The sequence below is a fragment of the Mytilus trossulus genome, chromosome 14, assembly GCF_036588685.1.
Source record: "Mytilus trossulus isolate FHL-02 chromosome 14, PNRI_Mtr1.1.1.hap1, whole genome shotgun sequence".
In the NCBI taxonomy this organism is placed as follows: domain Eukaryota; kingdom Metazoa; phylum Mollusca; class Bivalvia; order Mytilida; family Mytilidae; genus Mytilus; species Mytilus trossulus.
This window is the reverse complement of record NC_086386.1, coordinates 50,593,250-50,615,168: the sequence shown is the minus strand read 5'-3', so window position 1 is coordinate 50,615,168 and position 21,919 is coordinate 50,593,250. Positions and strand designations below refer to the sequence as shown.

The following is a 21,919-nucleotide window of genomic DNA, read 5'->3' as shown; positions in this document are numbered from 1 at the left end:
AAAATCTACAACAATCTCCTAAAACCCACTAAGGAATTCATATTGCATATATGTGTTTATGAAGCTACAGTTATAAAGCTGCAGCCCTAAAAACAGAAGCTGAAGATTATGTGAACATTTTATTTTGATTCTGTTTTCCTATGCAAACCAATCTACAACCAAGACACCAGCACTTGTTGTAAAATTGTCTATATAGCAATATCGGATAATATCTTAATAATGTTTAAATTCTAAGAAAAGGGGTCATATTCATTTTTCATAGAATGATTAATTATTTTCTTAATGATTCTAGTATATAGTAGGGGAAACATTGTTTATGTCAAACAAGTTTGCATTCACTAGTGATCACTAGTTTGTCATTCCATCCGTCAGGACAATTTTCCAAACATTTTATCCTCATGTTTGGCAGGGGCGGATTTAGGCGGGGGCGTGGCGGGCGTGCCCCCCCCCCCCTCTAAAATTTGCAAAGCATGGGTTGTCTTCAACTTTTTTTAAGTATCACACGAGACCATTCCATCTTTTTAACATTCAAGTATATAAAACAGATAGTTTAACAGGATAAGCGTGATTACAAATCAACTTACCTACGATTTATTTAAGTTCTATAAATATTGTATACTTCAATGGAAGGTGTCAAACGCGGAGTTGCGTTTTTAACAAATATAATGTTCGGCTTTATAACTATTTTGATCTGAGCGTCACTGATGAGTCTTATGTAGACACACTGACGATGTGCAAAACAACAGTTATTTTGTGGTGTTCCTGTATTTCTTTATGTTACAACTACCCGCACCTTGTCTTTCAAGGCCTGATTTGTGTTACGTAATGTAACCAGTATGTATATATACAGAGAGTCAGTGTCTGCGAAAATAGATGTATGTTGAACTATTTTGTGCGTATGGATTTAAAAAAAAATAAAATTACATTGTTTCCCGGGGAAATTGTTTCTCAGGGAAATAAATTGACGAGAACTTTAGTCAGCTGCGCACCATATTTGCATCGGTTATCTCCCATCGTAAGTTCCGGTAAATTCTTTCTGTACCTTTCTGGACTGTGGTGTCACTGGCAATGAAAAATCATTATGCATCATTTATCGAACGGCTAATTTGCTGTCATGGCTGACGTGGATTTTCATGAACAGGAGGTTAACGCAATTTTACATTTTTCTTAGTCATACGAAACAGGGATTGACAATGCTCCTCTTTTGTTGTTGTAAATACTTTCACTTCGATAATTTCAATCTACAATGCAAGCCTTTTCTCAACATAAAAGTCCAATACTAACATGTCATAATTTTTTTGGGATACGATTGCTGTCAAGCAATCTGTAGACTTTTACCGTTGACCCTATGATACACTCCCTCACGTCATTCGTTTTATTCTAAACATTCAGCATCATCTCAGATTCTTATGATTGTCTTGCTTTAAAAGGTAAAAACAAGCAAAACAATTGAACATAAACAACTTTCCTGTAATGTTTTACTCATAATCTTCATGTGTGATATTTTCCTTGACTTAGATGCGTGTTTTTAACAATACGGAAAATCAGAATTAAACAGTATTTATATTTAGTGTTTTTATAAATTTAGAAACACGTCAGAGGGAATTCCCAAATTTTGATAACTTGCGAGAGTTCTCTGAAAGCCGATCGATAATTCTATTTCTGTCACAAGAACTGAAGTGGAGTATTTCTATATTTTACCGTTATGAAACTGATATTTGATACTGTACTCTCATAAAGAAATGGAGAACCATTCATCATATCATTTAATAAACGTTCTTGTTCCAAATCGCAAGTCGCGGTTTGTTTATGTATTAATGCCCATGCTTGGTCTCACTAATTAGAGACAAAAAGAATTGTAGAGACAAAAAGCGACAAGAAGAATAATATTAGCAACAAGAAACTATTTAGCGACAAGAAAACATTTTTTTATTTATATTACTTATTCGAAATAAATATTAAAAAAATATGCAAAAGAAAACAATATCAACGACAGGAAAGTTCATCTTGATAAGGAAAAAAATTAAACTTGTAAATCTAATTCAGTTGCTACATTTATTTACATGATATTTTATAAGGTATCACAGGAAGTATTACCTTTACCCTGTCATTTTATGGTATTACTTTTACTTGTGTTTTAGAACAATAATATATTTTGTCTTTTTATTTGTTTTTAAAACTATTTTTGTACAATATATAATTAACTTGCAAAATGCATTATTTGTGCATATAATTGTCCAGAAAATGGATACACAAATTGTGAAATACAAATTAAGAACTGAAATCAAACAAGAGGAAAACATAATTAAAATGTGAATATTTTTCATCATTTTATTTTGTGTATTGTCTCATTTAAGGATATTTATCATGTTTATGCATATAGATTGAAGATTAAAGGAAACTGATGACAATCTTGAGTTTTCACCAGGTGTTCACTATTCGGTACAATAATTGTATATTCTAGTGCGTGTAATTGATGAAGGTGTTAATGGATGTTATTGCAGCAATAAAACAAAGGACACGCACCTAGTTAATCTCATTTGATGCTCTTAATTGTGTATTACCTTAGAGTGAAGCCACAGCTAATGTTGGTCCTATCAGGAAAAATTTATTGTACAGTTAGGAAGGAAATAATATTTCATGTTTTTGTTTTATTAAATCATTCAAAAGGAAGGTGACAAATCTTTGTTTTTATTTTCATTTTATAGGGTTTACATTTCCTTTGCTCTTACACATGTTTAATTTCTTCATCTATGAATATGATAATAAAAAGTACACAATCTCTTCCTCGAAATTTTTTTTTCTTCATCTTTCAATATAATCCTAAAAAATTATTTTGATGTATGTGATAACAAAATGTATTCTTGTCGCTAAATAGCTTCTTGTTGCTTTTTGTCACTATTTTTTTTTCTTCTTGTCGCTTCTTGACGCTTTTTGTCGCTAATTAGTGAGACCCCACATGCGTGTAGTTTTCCTGATTTCAAGGGGTATCAGATTGAGTGATTCCCCGATTCATTGATTAATTTGAAACTCATGGGACTCTTTCTATGTCTGTCTGCACATGGAGGGCTATTGTTGTTGCATAATTTTAAATCATATGCATAATTTAAATTAAAATAAATGTTTCATCGTAAAAATTACCTATAACACCCCTTCAGCAGAAATGGAATCGTCCATATTATCGTTTCGAGTTGTCTCCCTTTTCGAAGTATTCGTCAAGAAGAATTAACTCGTTAATGCCGATAAACGTCGTATTATATTAAGAACGATCTCAATGTAAACAGAGGAGTGTGTACGGAAAGGAGTCATTCCCTCTGACCCAAAGGAACTTCAATAATTAGAGTAAGGGGTCCAGTTTAGGGTTCCTCCTAGAATTACGGTGATAAGATACGGAAGCAAGTTAACTCGTACCAAGGCATTGGAACCAACAAAGTTAACTTGTACTACTGGGAAGTCGTACCATTCAGAAAAAAATATATTAAAAAATATGATGTTTTATGGGTTTCTGTTTGTAAACTTAATAGAAATAAAGTTGAATTACTTGAATTTTACACAGGAGTTAAAAAAATTTGGTTGATTATAAAGGGAATCATTGAAGCATGACTGGAGCGGGCCCCCTCTTAGGTCAGTCAGCGGGCTCCCCCTTAGGAAAAGTTCTGGATCCGCCACTGTAAAACTTAATCCAGAGGAAAGTTAAAACATTGCTTTAACTGTACCTTATTAAAATTGAACATGTTGTATATATATCCAATTTAAGTTAATTAAAGCTGTAATCCATGATCACAAATTGAATGCTATGTTTACAATTGTTGAAAGCCATGTGCTTTTTTTGCGGGGAAAATGCCGCGCGGGACCCCCTTAACAGGAATCAGTTACATTTCATTGTTATTTATAGACAGTAAAAATAATTTTGGCAATCATTTTGACTAACTGCTAAGATTTAATTATTCATGAAAAATTTTCTTCAGGTGAAACTGTTTATACTTTAATTATCTACATCTGCCACAGTATTTTCTATCCAATATACAAGGAACATTAGCTACAAATTGGTCTTTGTACTTTCAAATTATATACATTTTACAGACTTAAGAGGTATTGGGTGAAAGTAACGTATATGATGTATATTCATCATTCAACACCATTTGAGTGCATTTAAATAAGTTGGTACGAGTTAGCAATGGTACGAGTTTGCATTGGTACAAGTTTTTTTTAGTGGTACGAGTTTACAATGGTACAGGATAACTATAATTCGATAAAACACAATAAGTACATGGCTCATACACTTGTAACGAGGATTGGCTATTCTTTAAGTTGAGTGACTATTCAGATTGTTACATTTTGCATGTGCAGTTGAATTAGTTTAGAGAATAATACTATCCAACTGTACCAGGGTTACCGGCCAAAAATGCTTGAGACTTACGCATGTTCATGCTTTTTTGCGGCAGTATTCTTGGATCTATTGTTTTCCTCTTTGATCTTTTCAATGTTGGCCAAATCTCATGCATTTGTTTAATGGAAATTTGGCAGAACTGCTATACATGTGTCAATGAAAACTATGGCAATCGTATCCCTCAGAGCATTCTGCTCTTTGATTATTTAATAATACTGTTTTGAAGACGTTTCGGCCTTTGTCTTTTCGGTCACGCACTACCATGCCAAGTAATTAAACTAGTCTTTCTTTTATATTCAAAGATATATTTACCCTATTAATGCAAAATATAGTCTTGATGGATGGTACTAGTCCAAATAAATATGAGATCTTGAAAGGCTATTATTTTTTTTTCTTTGACGCCTTTCCTCAACGTCATAAATTATGTTGAGACCCAACTTAGCCTTAAAATTTTCATTGAAGGCTAAAATTTAAGCACTTTTTATGTGTTTGTTTGGGCTAAATATTTCCAATAAATCCCTATATATATATATATATTCAATAATATAAGTTAATTCCATCCAGGGCGAGAGATTATCTTCTGATTTTTTTTCAAATGTTTATCCAATTTCTTTTTAGGAGATATAAATAAATTTTTGGAACTTTTGTATATTTTCTGGAAATTCAGGTCCATTAAATTTTACTGAGATACTCCTTAAATGAAGCATCTTGAGGAGAAATCAGCTAAATGTTTTAATAAAGCAGTAACTATCCCCTCAAAGTTTTATTGCAAATATTAGTTCAGTGTTTAATGGTGTTATGATGTTGATGTAAGGCATCAAAGAAAATAATATAATAGCCTTTCGAGAGGTTATAATTGTTTGGACTAGGATGGTACCAGCGGGATTGAACCCTCAATCAATACCTGCCAACTTTTGAAAATGCCCATTGGGGTTTTAGTGCGTGCCAACAATTTCAATGGTTACAATTCTTTGCGACGACTATTTTGGGCGTGCTGTTTTGTAGTCTAGAAAAAGTGTCATATTTGTAAGATGAGCTTACATGCCTTTTTCTAATGTTTATTTGCATGATTCTAGTTATTATATCAGCAGAAAATATGAACATGTAGCTGTAAGACCAGGAATTATTTTCATGTGTAAGGATATTAAATAGTTGTTGACTTTTCCAATTTAAAATTATACACAAAGAAGGACCTTAATCAGGTTGGGAACAACACCTAGGGATCCCCCCTCAATGTTAGGATATGGAACGCCATCACTGCCTTATAAGAAGAAACTACTATGACATGATGCAAATGTTGCTTACATGATGTGAATTCTCCTTTATATGATGTGAATTCTTCGTTACATAATGTGAATTCTTCTTTACATGATGTGGACTCTTCTTTCCATGATGTAAACTTTTCATTACATGATGTGAATTCTTCATTACATGATGTGAATTCTTCATTACATGATGTGAACTCTTCATTACATGATGTGAATTCTTCATTACATGATGTGAATTCTTAATTACATGATGTGAATTCTTCTTTACATGATGCGAACTCTTCATTACATGATGTGAATTCTTCATTACATAATACGAACTCTTCACTACATGATGTGAAAACGTCATTACATTACATGATGTGAAAACTTCATTACAGTATGTGAAAACTTCATTACATGATGTGAAAACGTCTTTACGTGATGTGGTTGTTTCATTACATGATGCGAAACATTCCTTATGTGATGTTAAAATAAAAACCCTTGTACATGATGTGAATATTGTAGTACGTGATGCTAGAACTGCATTACCTGATGTGAACGTCACCTTATAATTATACGTTATGTAAATTGTTTAATGAGACCATTTTTAAAAGGGTTCAAAACTTGATAGAAGCGTGCGTTGTGTTTTTTTATTATTAGGTTTGGCCGTTTTCCGTATTCTTGTGCTCCATAACTCCTTAACCAAAATCTGTGCCCTATATTCACTTTAAACGTGTTGTTGCACAGTCCATAGGCTTGTTAATGATATATAGGATTTAAAGCCATTCAAGGGTTCAAAACTTTATAGAAACGTTCTTGGTGGTGTATTTTTATGTTAGTGTTATTGTAACGGAGGGGGTCGGTGACGACACCTCCCGGGACGTGTAGTTGCCAGTATTTTGTCCCTATTCGACCACCTGATGTCAGATTATGGCTGAACAACAGACAATTAATCAAATGAAACTATGTTTAGTCACAAATGTACAATAATTGCAGACAAACGAGAGTAAAAAAACTTTCTTAAATGAAGTTCAAAAATAGAGTAATTTCAAATGTAAAATGAAAAATAAAGTGTTCCAAGAGTTAGTCTTTAGTAAAGAAAATTGGCTTCGCGTTGGTTTTATGTAGTAAAATTGCACCAAGAAGAGGTGACTAACTCTTGCGAACTGCACCGAAGTGGTGACTATAACTCTAAACTCAAGTGGACTGATACCGTCCGGCGAGTATTTGGAGGACTGTACAAGGCCGACTTCGACTGAAAAACAATTAAAATCTTTATATTGTCACTAAACCGGATAACTTTTACATTAAAGGTACTGAATACAAATTGAATAAACTAATATTCATAAAACATTACAGAAACATCAAAATTTAAATATTAAAACAGTTAAATTAACAATCCTTACTTTTATCTCACTATGGAGTTTAAATCAAATTAAACTTAAAATAAACATTTAATCTACAAATAATTAATCTATCCAAAAGTAAGGGGAATTAACTAGGCACATTTATTACACTATTATGAGGTTTATATAATAGGAAACCTCAGTATTATATACAAAACGTTTACGAGTCACTTACCAACGAAGTTGAAAGGGACTTTAGGTTTGCAATTTTTTCTGTCGGTCAGAATGTCCGTCCGGAAAATTAGCTTTCCGCATTTTTTAGTTTTAAACATATTAATCTTTAGTGGATTCGGTAACACGTTTTGCAACTTATATAAATCCCTTTCCACTTTGCGAATGGGAGTGCTGCCTTGTAGCGGCATTAGCCTACTCGTTTTCGAAATCTACAAGGATGTCTTTTACGTGCAAGAGATATGACACTGCTGTTGGCCATGCTTGAAGATATTGATTTGATATTTATTATAATCATGAAAAGTTACAGATCAAGTTCTAATTTTGTTACGGTTTGAGGATTTTTTGCAGAGTTATGGCCCTTGGACTTAGTAAATTCACTCAGATAATTGGTTTCCACATTTTGACTTAAAATTTGACATAAAGATTATTTGTAAAACTATGACAAGTTACAGATCAAGTGCGAGTTGTGTTTGCAAAGTTATGGTCCTCGAACTTAGAAAAATAATGCAAGAATTTTCCACTATTTTTTTGTCATTAACTTAAAGATTTAGATTTGAAATTTGGTTTATAGTTTGACCATTAAAAGTTACAGATCAAGTTTAAATTTAGTTTTGATTTGATGATATTTTGAAAATTCATGTGATCCTTAGACTTAGAAAAATTACACAATGTTCTACACAGTCATGTTTTAGTCATGCTTGTCTTACTACCGTTATATTGATTTGATATTTGGTATCTACTTTTAACATTACAATTTGCACATCAATTTCAAATTTTCTGTTTGAAAAAATGAATTTTAACTGGTAGGGGACTATGTATTGTCATGCAATACTTTCAGAATGCTGGGTACTACCAATACTGGTCTCTGTCCACACTTTTTTATATTTGTGTATCACTTCTTAGCCATTTTTTTTTAATTCATTTTTTGAAGTTTAAATAAATTAATAGATCAATTAATTTGAAAGTGAGATATACTTAAAAAGAAAATTTTAAATATGACACCGTCACGGCCATGCTTATATAAGCTCTAAATGTATAGCATCACTCATAATTTACAGAAATTTTATATTCAGCTCCCTTTGAATGCATTTAAAGATGTACTTAGTTGAAAATTTAAAAAATCCAGAAATTAAAATTGATACTATAAGTCGAAAGAGCATCAGCTAAGGAACAAAATAAGCTAAAAAAAATATTGATAGGTCATGGAGCTCCTTTTTGAGATGTTTCAGTTTTAAAAAATGGCGAGAAAAGGCTGACTTGGACTTTTACCTTGCATTTGCATTGGTATTAATTGGATCTCCAAATTAGCTATTGAAGATTTTTATGAAAATAAAAATTAGTACCTATAGCTTTGGAAAAAATCCAAGGAGTCTGCATAATAATTATAACGTCCGAGAGGTCCCGTGTTCTTATAAAGATGTTTTGACATAATGAAGAGTTCACATAACGTCATATGTGTTTCTTACCTCGTAATACCCATTTTACATTACGATGTATATATTTTGGCATAATGTAATAGAAATACGACATAAAGATTTTTAAACATAACGTAAAGAAATTTTCGCATCATGTAATTAAACTTTCAGATTAGGTAACGAAACAACTACATCACGTAGTGAAGTTTTCACATCATGTAAAGAGGAAACCACACCATGTAATGGAGTTTTCACATCATGTAATGAAGTTTTCACATCATGTACAGAAGTTTTCACATCATGTAAAGAAAGATTCACATCATGTAAAGAAGAATTCACATCATGTTAAGAAGAATTCACATCATGTAATGAAGAATTCACATCATGTAAAGAAGAATTCACATCATGTAAGCAACATTTGCATCATGTCATAGTATTTTCTTATTATAAGGCAGTGATGGCGTTCCATATTAGGACATTAAAAACCACTTTTTAAGTACAAATGAGAACACATTCATATTATTTGAAGATATTTTTCCCAAAGAACTATACATCTTATGATCTATCTGGTATTATATGGTCAACACATCTCCAAGAATTTTGATATGTTCTTGGCCTTATATCTTCTTTATTATTCAAAATAACAGGACTCTTCATTTAGAAAAGCTGTTCCAAATATAATGTCAGAATTTCCCATATTTAAGTAAATAAATCTACATTTTTCTATTTTATTTTTTACAAAAGTGACCCCTTGACTAAGTATAATTCAGAAGGTCACATTTGTGAGTCAAAGAGACAACAACCTGACCAAAGAGCAGAAAGCAGCTGAGGGCAACCAATGGGTCTTCAACTAAGTGAGAAAATTCTGCACTCCAAGTAGTTCTTTAGCTGGCCCCTAAACAGCAAAACAAAATTGTGTACTAGTTTGACACTGAAACTGGCGTTATACATGTACATTGTACTAAACTTCAAAATATTTATAATTGAACTAAAATTAAAAATAATTTTTTGACTATTACTTTTGCCTTGTGGCATCAGACATTTTCTCTTATGGTGTGTATGTTACACTTATATCTGTGTTGGCCAGTAATTAAACAATCAATAATTATAAGACAAATAATCAAACAGCATTAATCATGTTAATAGCATTTGTTTTCTGTAAATATCAATCAATAGTCAATAAAATGTAAAAAAAAACCTGGCTCCATTTTTATATTTACAGAGTAGTACAGACTATACATTTATATGAAAGTTGAAAAAAAATGCATATTCTCATAAGATAAAGATTTTATGAACAGGAAAGTTAATAATTCACAGAAAGAGGTGTTGGTATGGTTGGTTGTTCTTGTCTTTGATTTTGAATGTACAAGTATCATGAGTATGATGTTGATTCATCTCATTACAATGTTTTTTATTTCTTTTTTAGGGGATGAATGATGTCTCCTTAGAGGGTGACATTTCAGCTCCAGGCTTGAAAACAGATGATGATGAATTTAATACCCTTGATGAACCAGTCAAAGATACTATTGTAAGACATGAATAGATATGTTGATATACATAGGGGAGGGTAGGAGGGGTCCTGATCCAGAAATCCCGGCCTTAAAAACACAAAATCCCTAAATCCTAGGCTTAAAAACACGAAATCCCTAAATCCTGGGCTTAAAAACACGAAATCCCTAAATCCCGGGCTTGAAAACACAAAATCCCGAAAATCTCGGGCTGAAAAACACAAAATCCAGAGGTCCTGACATTCGAAAAAAAAATTCCCAGATCACAAAAGGGTCAATCTGTAAATTCAGAGCTTAAAAACAACCGATCCTTCGGTCCCAATAAAGGTCCTTAAATGTATCCGCCATCATAAATGAACATGTACCAAATGTAGGGGTAAACAAAGTCACAAAGTTATCATTTTCCCAATGAAGAACATTTAGGACTGTATAATAAATTTTACTGTATGTATACATGTGAATTAGAGTTGTAAAAACTGTAATTACTGAGTGATGAAAAGATGTTGTTAGATTTGTCTCAGCACTGTCTTTTGATTGTTAACATGTTGTGCACATCCTTGTCAGTGCTAACATTTTGTACAAGTAATAATGAGTTGTTTATAATTGTAATATGAAGCAGCCTTAACCTGTGAAAAAAATTCAAAAATGCGACAAAAAAATTTTGAACGATTTTGAGTTCATTAGTACAATGAACAGATGAAAAGTTTGAGAAATTTTCCTGATTTTTTTTTTGAATTTTCTACTGTAATAGGGGACTTCGTCCCCATATTACCCAACAACACATATAGCAAAAAACACACTATGTGATAAAAAAAAGCTAGCATACAACAATTGTTTTAATATTTTATATAAAATTAATGGAAATTTTAGAAAATAAAATCACAAATAAGATGGACTATTTTCAGTCATAATATTTTAATTGGGTTGATAAACACTCATATATTGACCTCATCAGGCAGTTATAATTGGAAGGTTTACATACTACATTATTTTTTTACAAGCAAATTTACTTATTCACACATCTGTGGTGAAAATGTTTAAGAAATTGATTTTAACTGTCAGAAATTTCTGATTTATTATGGCCTATAGTTCAAACGCATTTTAAATAAATTAAAATTTACATTGTTTGATAACTTGAATTTGTATTAGATATATATACATGCATGTAACTTTTATAATTTGTGTATTTCAGTTACGAGATCTGAAAGCAGTTGGAATAAAATTTTGGCATGTGCTATACCCAAAACAGAGTAAAACATTACTTAAAGAGTGTAAGTATCATTTTATTTTTATAATGCAAACATAGTTGAGTCTATAGTGTTAAAAAATAGAAGGAATAAGCAAATTGGAAGAAATCCAACAGGTCCTTATGAAACTTAAGGTGTTATCTAACACTACAGGGAGATAACTCTGTAAAGTCAGATAAACGTTTTAATTACGTTGTGATGTAAAAGAAATATTAAGCTTCTCAATGATCAAAATTGGTGTTTGTCAAACTGCTATATATACATTGTAAACAGTGTAATTTTTCTGACAAAACGGTTTGTTCAAAATTTTTATATTTTTGTTAAAGGGTCAAAGCAAATACTTTGACAAAATTTTATGAAAATAAAACAAGCCAAATTAATTTTAGTGAAAGTGTTGGGTACCACCTTAATAACAGTCCTCTCCCATTTGTTAAAGCTAAGCTTTAATAGACAAACCTGAAAAAATCACTTTAGTGCTCAGATCTTTCTTATTTTGAAATTGGTTTGGGTTTTAAGTTTTCATTTTAAGGTGGAGTTGATTGATGAGCTTTTGATATAACTTTATAATATTTGAGAAAGCTAAACGATTAAAAATCTCTCAAGAGTATTTATTAGTAGTCCATGAATAATCCTGGCTCACAAGCCTTGCAAACCAATATGAATAATAGGAGATGTGGGTGTAAATCAATGTGACAGCAACCAAGCAACACATCAAAACCAAAAAACATTTTACTATATATTAGACAAGTCTTTACAATATGTCAATATAAAAAAGAAGATGTGGGATGATTGCCAATGAGACAACTATCCACAAAAGACCAAAATGACACAAACATTAACAATTATAGGTCACCGTACGGCCTTCAACAATGAGCAAATCCTATACCGCATATAGTCAGCTATAAAAGGCCCCAATAAGACAATGAAAAACAATTCAAGCGAGAAAACTGACGACCTTATTTATGTAAAAAAATGAATGAAAAACAAATATGTAACATAAACAAATGACAACCACTGAATTACAGGCTCCTGACTTGGGACAGGCACATACATGAATAATGTGGAGGGATTAAACATGTTAACAGGATCCCAACCCTTCAAGCTCTTCATAGTTCTGAGACTATCGAAGTAATGAACAAATTCAAAAGAGACTATAATAAACTCACAGTTCTTTATTCAAAGGACAAAAAAAACCATCAAGAAACAACTAAATTACACAACGAAAAGTTTCATGGTTCTTGACAGATGCTACCACTTCAGTTGAAATTGAAATCAGGAATAACAAAAGTTAAATAGACGAACATACAAAAATGATGAGTTTAGAAAAAAGCCCTTACACAGAAAAGTAAATAAATGTGGTATAATTGCCAATTGGATAACTTTCCACAAGAGACCAAATTATGTGTGCTGGGAAAAATATTGATTGACATTTAAAAAAATTAAGGTTTGTATTGGTTTATGTTCGCTTTTCTCAAACAATAGGTTGTGAGTAATACCCTACAAAATCATTGAAGCATTACGTAAACAACACATGGCTAATCTGTAATCAAACATTGAACAAAACAACAGGAATAAATACATTTTTTATTATTAACAGCTATATAAATTATCAAAATCAACATCAACTAAATTCAAATCAAACAAACATTCATGCAGAAAATAAATATAATTCCTGTATTTGCATTGGTTTTACCGGCGTTCAGTAACTGTCAGCTGCCAAAAAAAATGTCCCAATTTTGTCCGACTTATACGAGGGTCAAGACTAAATCCTCAGAATTTGGAGCTGAAAAGGGCATCCGACTTATGGTCGGATCGACTAATAGGCGAGTATCTACGGTAGGTCATCCTGCAGCTTTCAACAATGGAAACCCAAACTCATTACGGCATAGTCGGCTATATAAGGCCCCAAATAGACAAAATGTAAAAAAAAAATCAAACGAAACATTAACTGCCTTGTATACTGTAAGTTCAGAAATTAATGCGAGGTTTTTATTATTGCGAAAAATGTGACAGAGTTGCAAACGCAATAATTAAAACTCGCATTTTAAAATATTTAATATGAATTAAACAGGATTTTTTTCAAAATCGTAAAAATTAAAATCGCATTTAAGTCTAAAATGAAAAAATCGCAATATTAAATGCACGCAATAATTTCTGAATTTACAGTATGTACAAAAGAATGAGTGAAAAACAATTATGATATACAGCAACATTTGATATTCCCTTATGTTTCCATTAGGACAATATAAGGTATTTAAAGTATAATAGTTGAATATATGATGTCAAACATTTTGTTTATGTGATTATAACAAAACTTTTTTATTTCAGGGGATCTGTGGGGACCTCTTGTTTTATGTGTATTTATGGCAATGTAAGTATGTCAGGAGGACAAAAGTAAGAGATAATTATACTGAGGCTATGCTGTTTAAGTCATTGAAGTTAAATGATTTTAGACAAAGATTTTTTATTGTTCTTCAATTTCAGTGTTTTGACTTGCATTATTAATGTACACAATATTTTGATAGTTTTTGATAAATTTTTTTCAAAACCAAAAGAATGAAAAGAAAGTACATTGACAAAATTATTTTCAAAGTTTACAGATACAAATCTTGATAATGTATCTTCAAAAGATTTATTTGACCAATATGTATCATGAGATATGAATATTAATTTGTTTTCTCGTCCACAAAGCATAATTGTTCAGAATGTAATGTCAACATAAACCCCTGAAAACTATATTTTAACCTTGTAACTAAGAACTTTTATTGATGCACATAAGTTTATTTCCTAGATGTAACTAGATAAATAAACTGTTTTTTGTGGATTTTGTTGATACAGGCGAACCATGAAATTAAAATTTTCATCCAATAACAAATTTTCTATAGGCTTATTTAACTTTGGCAAAATTATGAAATTAGATATCTATGAAAATGTAATTTTTCTGTGATCCACTAAAATTAGTTATCACAAAAATAAATCGACAGTATCATAAATCCTTTTTTCTTCTTCCCGAACAGGATGTTGGAGGGATCACATGGTGAAAGTGACAAAGTATCAGACGGTGGACCACAGTTTGCCGAAGTTTTTGTTATTTACTGGGTTGGAGCTATGGTTGTCACGTTAAATACAAAATTATTAGGGGGTAATATGTAAGTACATGTACAACATAGATATGCTCAATATTACTATGTCAAAGCAAACAATACAATATTTGACACAAAGATATCATGAGTAATTGAAAAAGTAAAGAGATGTGTGTAATAATATAAAATGAGACTATTATCTGACCAAGTCCAAACCACATGGATCTAACCAATTACAATTAACTGTTTGGCCTTCAACAATTTTCAAAGGCCATAAAGTAAATTCAGCTTTAAAGGAGGGTCTGGATGGGGGTCTGTGATTCTAGAAACATTTAATTTTCACCCCTTTTTTTCCGTAATCTTCAAAATAAAAAACCTTTTTCTTTAATCTTCAAAAAATTAGCCCCTTTTTAGCTCACCTGGCCCGAAGGGCCAAGTGAGCTTTTCTCATCACTCGGCGTCCGGCGTCGTCCAGCGTCGTTAACTTTTACAAAAATCTTCTCCTCTGAAACTATTGGGCCAAATAAAATCAAACTTGGCCACAATCATCATTGGGGTATCTAGTTTAAAAATTGTGTCCGGTGACCCGGCCATCCAACCAAGATGGCCACCATGGCTAAAAATAGAACATAGGGGTAAAACACAGTTTTTGGCTTATAATTCAAAAACCAAAGTATTTAGAGCAAATCTGACATGAAGTAAAATTGATAATCAGGTCAAGATCTATCTGCCCTGAAATTTTCAGATGAATCGGACAACCTGTTGTTGGGTTGCTGCCCCTGAATTTGTAATTTTAAAGAAATTTGCTGTTTTTTTGTTATGATCTTGAATATTATTATAGATAGAGATAAACTGTAAAAAGCAATAAATGTCTGCAAAGTAAGATTTACAAATAAGTCAACATGACTGAAATGGTCGTTGCCCACTTTAGGAGTAATTGCCCTTTATAGTCAATTTTTAACCATTTTTCGTAAATCTTAGTAATCTTTTCCAAAAAAATCTTCTCCTCTGAAACTACTGGGCCAAGTTCATTATAGATAAAGATAATTGTAAGCAGCAAGAATGTTCAGTAAAGTAAGATGTACAAACACATCACCATCACCAAAACACAATTTTGTCATGAATCCAATTGCGTCCTTTGTTTAATATTCACATAGACCAAGGTGAGCGACACAGGCTCTTTAGAGCCTCTAGTTTCTCTAATCTTCATTTTTTTTGCCCGTTATTCTCTAATCTTCATTTTCTAAGGGCATTATTCTTTAATCATTTAACCCTATCCAAACCCTCTTAAAGGGTTCCAAATAGACAGAATGTGAGATAATTCAAAAGAAGAAAACATCAACATTCTAATTTATGACATAGCAATAAAAAAAAATAAAAAAAATATGACAACCATAATTAACAGGGTCGTGACTTGGTAGAGGCATAAATAGAATGTGAGGTAAACTGATAATAACTCTGCATACAATAAATATGGTGTCCTTTTAAGAACAGAAAGCTAGTCAACACTGGTAGAGAAACTAGTTTTCTTAAATTGTGAAATATACAAAATTATAGTTATTTACAGGTTGACTGTTTAAGGAGGAAGACCTAGGTTAAGGGAAATAACTCTTAAAATCATCAGTACGTTTGTGTCAACCATTTTCATAAATATATTTTAAGCTTCTAGGTTACATAGATTATTATCAATCTGTTTCAGGTAAATGCTTAAAATACATTGATGAAATGTGACTTTTACAAACACATAACTAATTTAAAGAGTTATCTCCCTGAACAAAGGTCTAACACCTTTAGAAACAGTGAAATATTTGATTTACTTGTAATTACAGAATTAATATTGTTTATTTCAGATCATTTTTCCAAAGTATTTGTGTACTGGGTTACTGTGTGTGTCCATTAACAGTTTCCTTGATTATATGTCGTCTTATATTAATTGCTCAGCAGACGACACCACTGTTTGTCATTAGATTTATTGTTGTGGTTGTAGCATTTGCATGGTCAACTTTTGGTAAGTATAGATTAATACATACTTGTGTTATTAAAAAGTAGATATAAAAAAGATGTGATATGATTGCCAATGAGACAACTCTCCACAAGGGACCAAATGACACAGAAACTAATATGTCTGTTTATACCAAAAACATTGCATTTGTTAAACAGAATTTTTTGGATACGATTGCTTTCAAGCAATCTGTAGACTTATACCGGTGGCTCAGAGCATTGCCCTCAATTCTAAATTTATTCTAATCATTAAGGAACATCTCAAATGCTTAGGATTGTCTTGCTTTAAAAAATAAAAACAAACAAAGGGATTGAACTTAAACAACTTTCCTATAATGTTCTTTTCATAATCTTCATGTTTGATAATTCCCTTGACTTATATGCGTGTTTTTAACAACACGGAAAATCAGAATTAAGCAGCATTTATATTTAGTGTTTTTATAAATTTAGAAACACGTCAGAGGGAATTCCCAGTTTTGATAAAATGCGAGAGTTCTCTGAATTCCGATAAATCTATTTCTGTCATATAAAAAAAACTGAAACCGAGTTTTTTTTATATGTTACCGTTATAAAACTGATATTTGAGATCTTAATTCCATAAAGAAATAGAGAACCATCTAGGTCGTTTAATAAACATCTATTCATACGTTCTTGCTCCAAGGTTTGTTTTGGAATTATGCGCATGTGTATAGTTTCTTGACTTCAAGGGGTTTTAGATTGAATGGTTGCTCTGGATTCCCCACTCAATTAACCGATTTATAACTCATGGGATCTTTTATATACATGTCTGCTATTGAGGGTTATTGTTTAAGAAATAATTCCTTCGTGCCATGCTCTATGCTCATTTTAACATGGGTAGGCATTATATTTGTTGATATTTTACACTGAGCCTACCCATGTTAAAATGAGCATAGAGCATGACACGAAGGAATTATTTCAATTCTAATAGGACAAATACAGTATGTTTATAGGTCGAAGCGTATGAAAATACCGTTAAAATGTTTGGCGTTTCCCGTTTCCTCCCCGAGGAGTCTGTGCATTACATATCAAATTTGATAAGTTTAAAAACTATGAGCAGGGTAAATATATGTTGTTTTATAAAAATACATAATAATAGTTTATGCTAGCTTCTTTATAAATGTATACATTTTAAAGGATAACGATGGAAATAACGTTAATATATACAGTAAGTTCGTGCACATGTGTCAAACATATTTTTTATGCCCATTAGAACACGGCTTTGTTTACAAAGCGTAATAAGGATGTCATATTAGAATGTTGTTTAATTTTAAATCATATGCATCATTTAAATGAAAATTACTGTAGTCTGCATAGTAGAACACCCCTTCAGGCAAAATGGAGTCTTCCATATCATCGTTTCGAGTTGTCTCCCTTACGAAAGTATCTGTGATTCTGTTTAACAACGTTCTGTCAATAAACGTTGTATTATATTAAAAACCATCGCACTTTAATCAGATAAATGTGTACGGAAAGGAGTCATGATCACTGACCAAAAGGAAATTAAATATTTAAAGAGTTAGGAATGGGGTTCCTCCTTGAATTAACGTACAGGAAAATAGGTGATAAGATACGAAGTGAAATACCTTCTCTCACTCTGAGTCTCAGTGACTGCTGTGGAAAGTAAACTTGGAATTGATAGTACAAAAATAAAACACAATAGGCCTAATTCTAGGCCTAATTACATTGTTCATACACTTTTATCCGGGATTATCTATTTTGTAACTTCTTTTACATTTGCAGTTGAATTAGTTTGAAAATAATATTATCCTGCTTAGTCCCAGATTACTCTGACGTCCAACGGCTGTTTTGCCAGACAAGCTGGACGTCAGAGTAATCTCAGACTCTATCCAGCTACATTATGTACATGCATTTATACACGTGTCAATGAAACAACAGCAATCGTATCCCTCAGAGCAATCTGCTCTTTGATTATAATGATTATGTTTGTTCAATAACCATATACCCCTGGTAGGTTGATTTGTTGATGTTTAATACCTGTTTCTGCATTCCTCCTTTAAGTTTTATCATGGCTGCTAGCTTTCATTGTCGAAAAAAGCTAGATAGTCATTGGAGAACCACCAATATATAGTTTGAAGTTTCTATGATCAATGTCATAAATAGGATAATTTTTGGTGCATGAAAAAGGATTCCCCTAAAAAAATCAAGAACTTAAAAGAAATACAGGTGATTTTCAAGTCAACATAAAAAAAAAAAGAATGACCACAAAGTTCTGAACACCATAGAAATGTCTTCACAAGCACAAGCTTAATTTACCTTTGCTAAAGTTAAAGAAGTATGTCACTTCCTAGGAAAGGCATCTGCATTACACCCAAGTTAAAATGACAGAGAAACTAAGTAATTTCACAATATCGATTATAACATTCTAGAATATACATACTGTTCTGAATATATTCTGTTATTTATTTTTGAAATGGCTCTTGGCAAAAACTAGAGATTAAGCCAATGGGAATCCATACTCAAATCATTTGTACATTATTTACTAGTTAAAAACATATATTCATAGTGTTGGAGTTACTAAATTCAGTAAGAAAAAGTGAAAGTGGTCTATAAAATATTTATGTATGTGTCAATTTGAAATTGGAGAGTACCGGAAGTAGTAACTGTGAGCAGATTACCTCTTTCACAGCTGTGTATTTAATATGTAAAAAAAATAGACCAACCGCATATCAATTCAATACTCATGTATGTAAATTTCACTTTCAGTAAGATTTTACTTCTTTTTCTTTTTCAGCATCTACAGCATTTTTAGCAGAATCACAGCCTTCTAAAAGAAAAGCTTTAGCAGTATATCCAATTTTTCTGTTTTATTTTGTAATAAGTTGGTTAATTATTTCACATACATAAGAAAACATTTAATTCTTTCTTAACAAATATTTGTGATTTTCATACTGCCATAAGATGGAGATATATAAAAAAAAACATGTTGTTAGAGATTATTGTATATATGTGGGGAAACTTTCAAATAATTTGTGTGTATGTGAAAGTGCTTATTTTGGAGATATTTGAAATGAGTATAATTGTGAAGTTAATGACATTGATGCTTCTTCTGTTACTTTTAAATTAGATCTATTTCATTAAAATGAATGAGGTTCAGTACGAAAGGATGTTATAAATATTATTTGATATTAGTAATAGGTCATTTATGGAGGCATGTATGCAAATTTACTAAAATTAAGTATTTGATATGGTGGTTAAAGAGTATTTTTGACGTCCCTTTCTACCCTCCAACATTCATTTTAATGGAAAATCCAAAATGTTTTTTATTAAATGCATTAGAAAAAATATAAATGAGTATTTCTTAATCTTGGCATAAGTAAATTATGTATTCTACTGACCTTGAAAACTGTTTTACAGTATAAGGACATATTTTATTTAATTTGGTAAAAAAAACATACCGGTTGAAGGAATATTAATTCTTATAAAGTATATAAAATGCCTTGGAAAAAAAAAATCTTCTTTAATTTGATGATCCATCTATAATTTCTGTGTACAAACTTTTAATTTGCTTGATACTGGTGCATGCATAATGTAAGTAATCATGATTTGTTGCAGAACAAGTATATGGTTATGATAATTTTTCTCTACACAGTATAAGTTTTGGTAGATAGCTGTAGCTTTGTAAACTGTTCAGATTTTTGTGAAGCAATTCATTTGTCTTTCTTATATTCTATTGAAGTCAAATAAATCTTACTTGTAAGAATATTTACAATATTTTAAAAATTGAAAACTTATGTCAGCAATAATTCTGGTTTTGTTTATTATTAAATTTCTTATCTGTAACCATCTACTATCTTATAAACATCACAGTATTATAACTGTTTTTAAATTTGCATTATAACATGTCAGAAATTAGATTTTTTCAATAGTAATTTAGCACGTTTTATATAATAGTGTGATTATAATATTAACAACATAAAACATTTGTATGCTAACTGACTTTCTTGCAAAGTGTCAATTCTAGTTGATTCAAAATGTTTGATTGGTTAATGTAAAATAAAGTCACCTAAATCAAGCTTTTTTGCCTAACAGTATGAATTTTTATATCGACCAAAATTTAAAAAAAATTGGTAAATCTTTTATGAAATTCAAATTATCTCCCTTATACCAGTGACTTGAGAAAAAACAGATTTTTTTTATGAATCTTGAAAAAGATGGAATGAAAATGTATATAATTCTCAACAAAATGCAGGAAATAATTGAATACAAAATTTGATAACTATATACATAATTTATCATGGGTCAATAAAATTCATATAGGGATGAGGTAATAAATAGAATATAACTGATAATTTGAATTTGCTAGTTAATAAGGGAACATACAGGTCCTTATGTTATAATATGTAAAAGCTGAGGATCAAGCATGAATGTACATTTTTTTGTTACACTTAGCCATAATAAATTTAAAATTTTCCATCAAAATTTTCCATTAGAAATTTCAGCTACTGTTTAAAGACCCTCATGGTAGTAAAGGGTTGAAAGTATTTTTACATCTTTAGTTTTTCCAATTTTTTGCTCTTGATTAACCTGATAAATGTATATATATGAACATTATTTATATTTTACTTTGATTTACCTAGCAACGTTTAACCTAATAACAGTCTGATGTGTCAAGTTCTTTTCTAGTTGACTTTTACTTTTAACTTCTTTGTTATTATCGATCATAGTTTGTATGGAAGGAATCAGAAAACTTCCAACATTGTAGAAGTGCTATATCTACAAAATCATAAGAGTTTTTTTTTCAAATAATAACATAGACAGTCCCATTCCAAACTACACAAAATAATCCTCATTTATATCATTTAAGGATGTATTCTTCTGACATTTCAGTCTTGTTCAGTCTCGTTGAAATCTCGTTCTGGAATTATTTCTAAAACATGTGGTACAAGTGAAAAATATGAATGAATTAAAAAAATGTTATAATCAAACTCAACTATGTGAAAAAATTGGGTATTTCCAATGAGTAGTTTTTGAGTAATCAATTTTTCAAATTTTATTACCAATCAAGTCAGTATTTTTAGCCAAAATTTCGAGAAAATGGGTGAGGGATACAAAAAATTATTTTACCAGAAACATGTACATCCCACATCCCTTTTTTCTTTTCAAATTTCTTAGATATGTATGTTTTCAAACATTTATAACAAAGAAGTTGAAAAAATATGCAATTTGTACTTAAAACGGAGAAAAATCACAAATTTACTAAATTGACAACATGGTAAATTTGGCACAAAAAAGCATCAAAATATGATAAAACTTTCTTATATTAACACCTACCTATAGTTTTTGTAATTCAAATTTATTCAGATTGGTCCCTTTTATCTTTATTGAAAGTATGACAAAAAGTTTAATTGTGGAAATGTGATTTTTTTCATGATTATAGCCCCAAAATAGGTAAAAACTGATGAA

The 21,919-nt window shown here is 31.0% G+C and overlaps 1 protein-coding gene across 1 annotated transcript; it reads left to right on the top strand.

Annotated features, from left to right (window-relative positions):
* Positions 1–1,045: 1,045 nt before the first annotated feature.
* LOC134697419 (protein YIPF6-like) lies at positions 1,046–21,319 on the top strand. Its single transcript, XM_063559685.1, has 7 exons — positions 1,046–1,144; positions 10,062–10,163; positions 11,336–11,414; positions 13,719–13,761; positions 14,408–14,539; positions 16,324–16,481; positions 19,248–21,319. The coding sequence occupies exons 1-7, from the start codon at positions 1,115–1,117 to the stop codon at positions 19,358–19,360; spliced, it is 657 nt and encodes a 218-aa protein (XP_063415755.1). The 5' UTR covers positions 1,046–1,114; the 3' UTR covers positions 19,361–21,319.
* The last annotated feature ends 600 nt before the right edge of the window (positions 21,320–21,919 follow it).

Coding starts and splice junctions, on each gene's coding strand:
- LOC134697419 (XM_063559685.1), top strand. CDS start 1,115: ATGGCTGACGTGGATTTTCATGAACAGGAG. Junction 1,145..10,061: donor TGGATTTTCATGAACAGGAG/GTTAACGCAATT, acceptor TTTCTTTTTTAG/GGGATGAATGATGTCTCCTT. Junction 16,482..19,247: donor ATTTGCATGGTCAACTTTTG/GTAAGTATAGAT, acceptor TTTCTTTTTCAG/CATCTACAGCATTTTTAGCA.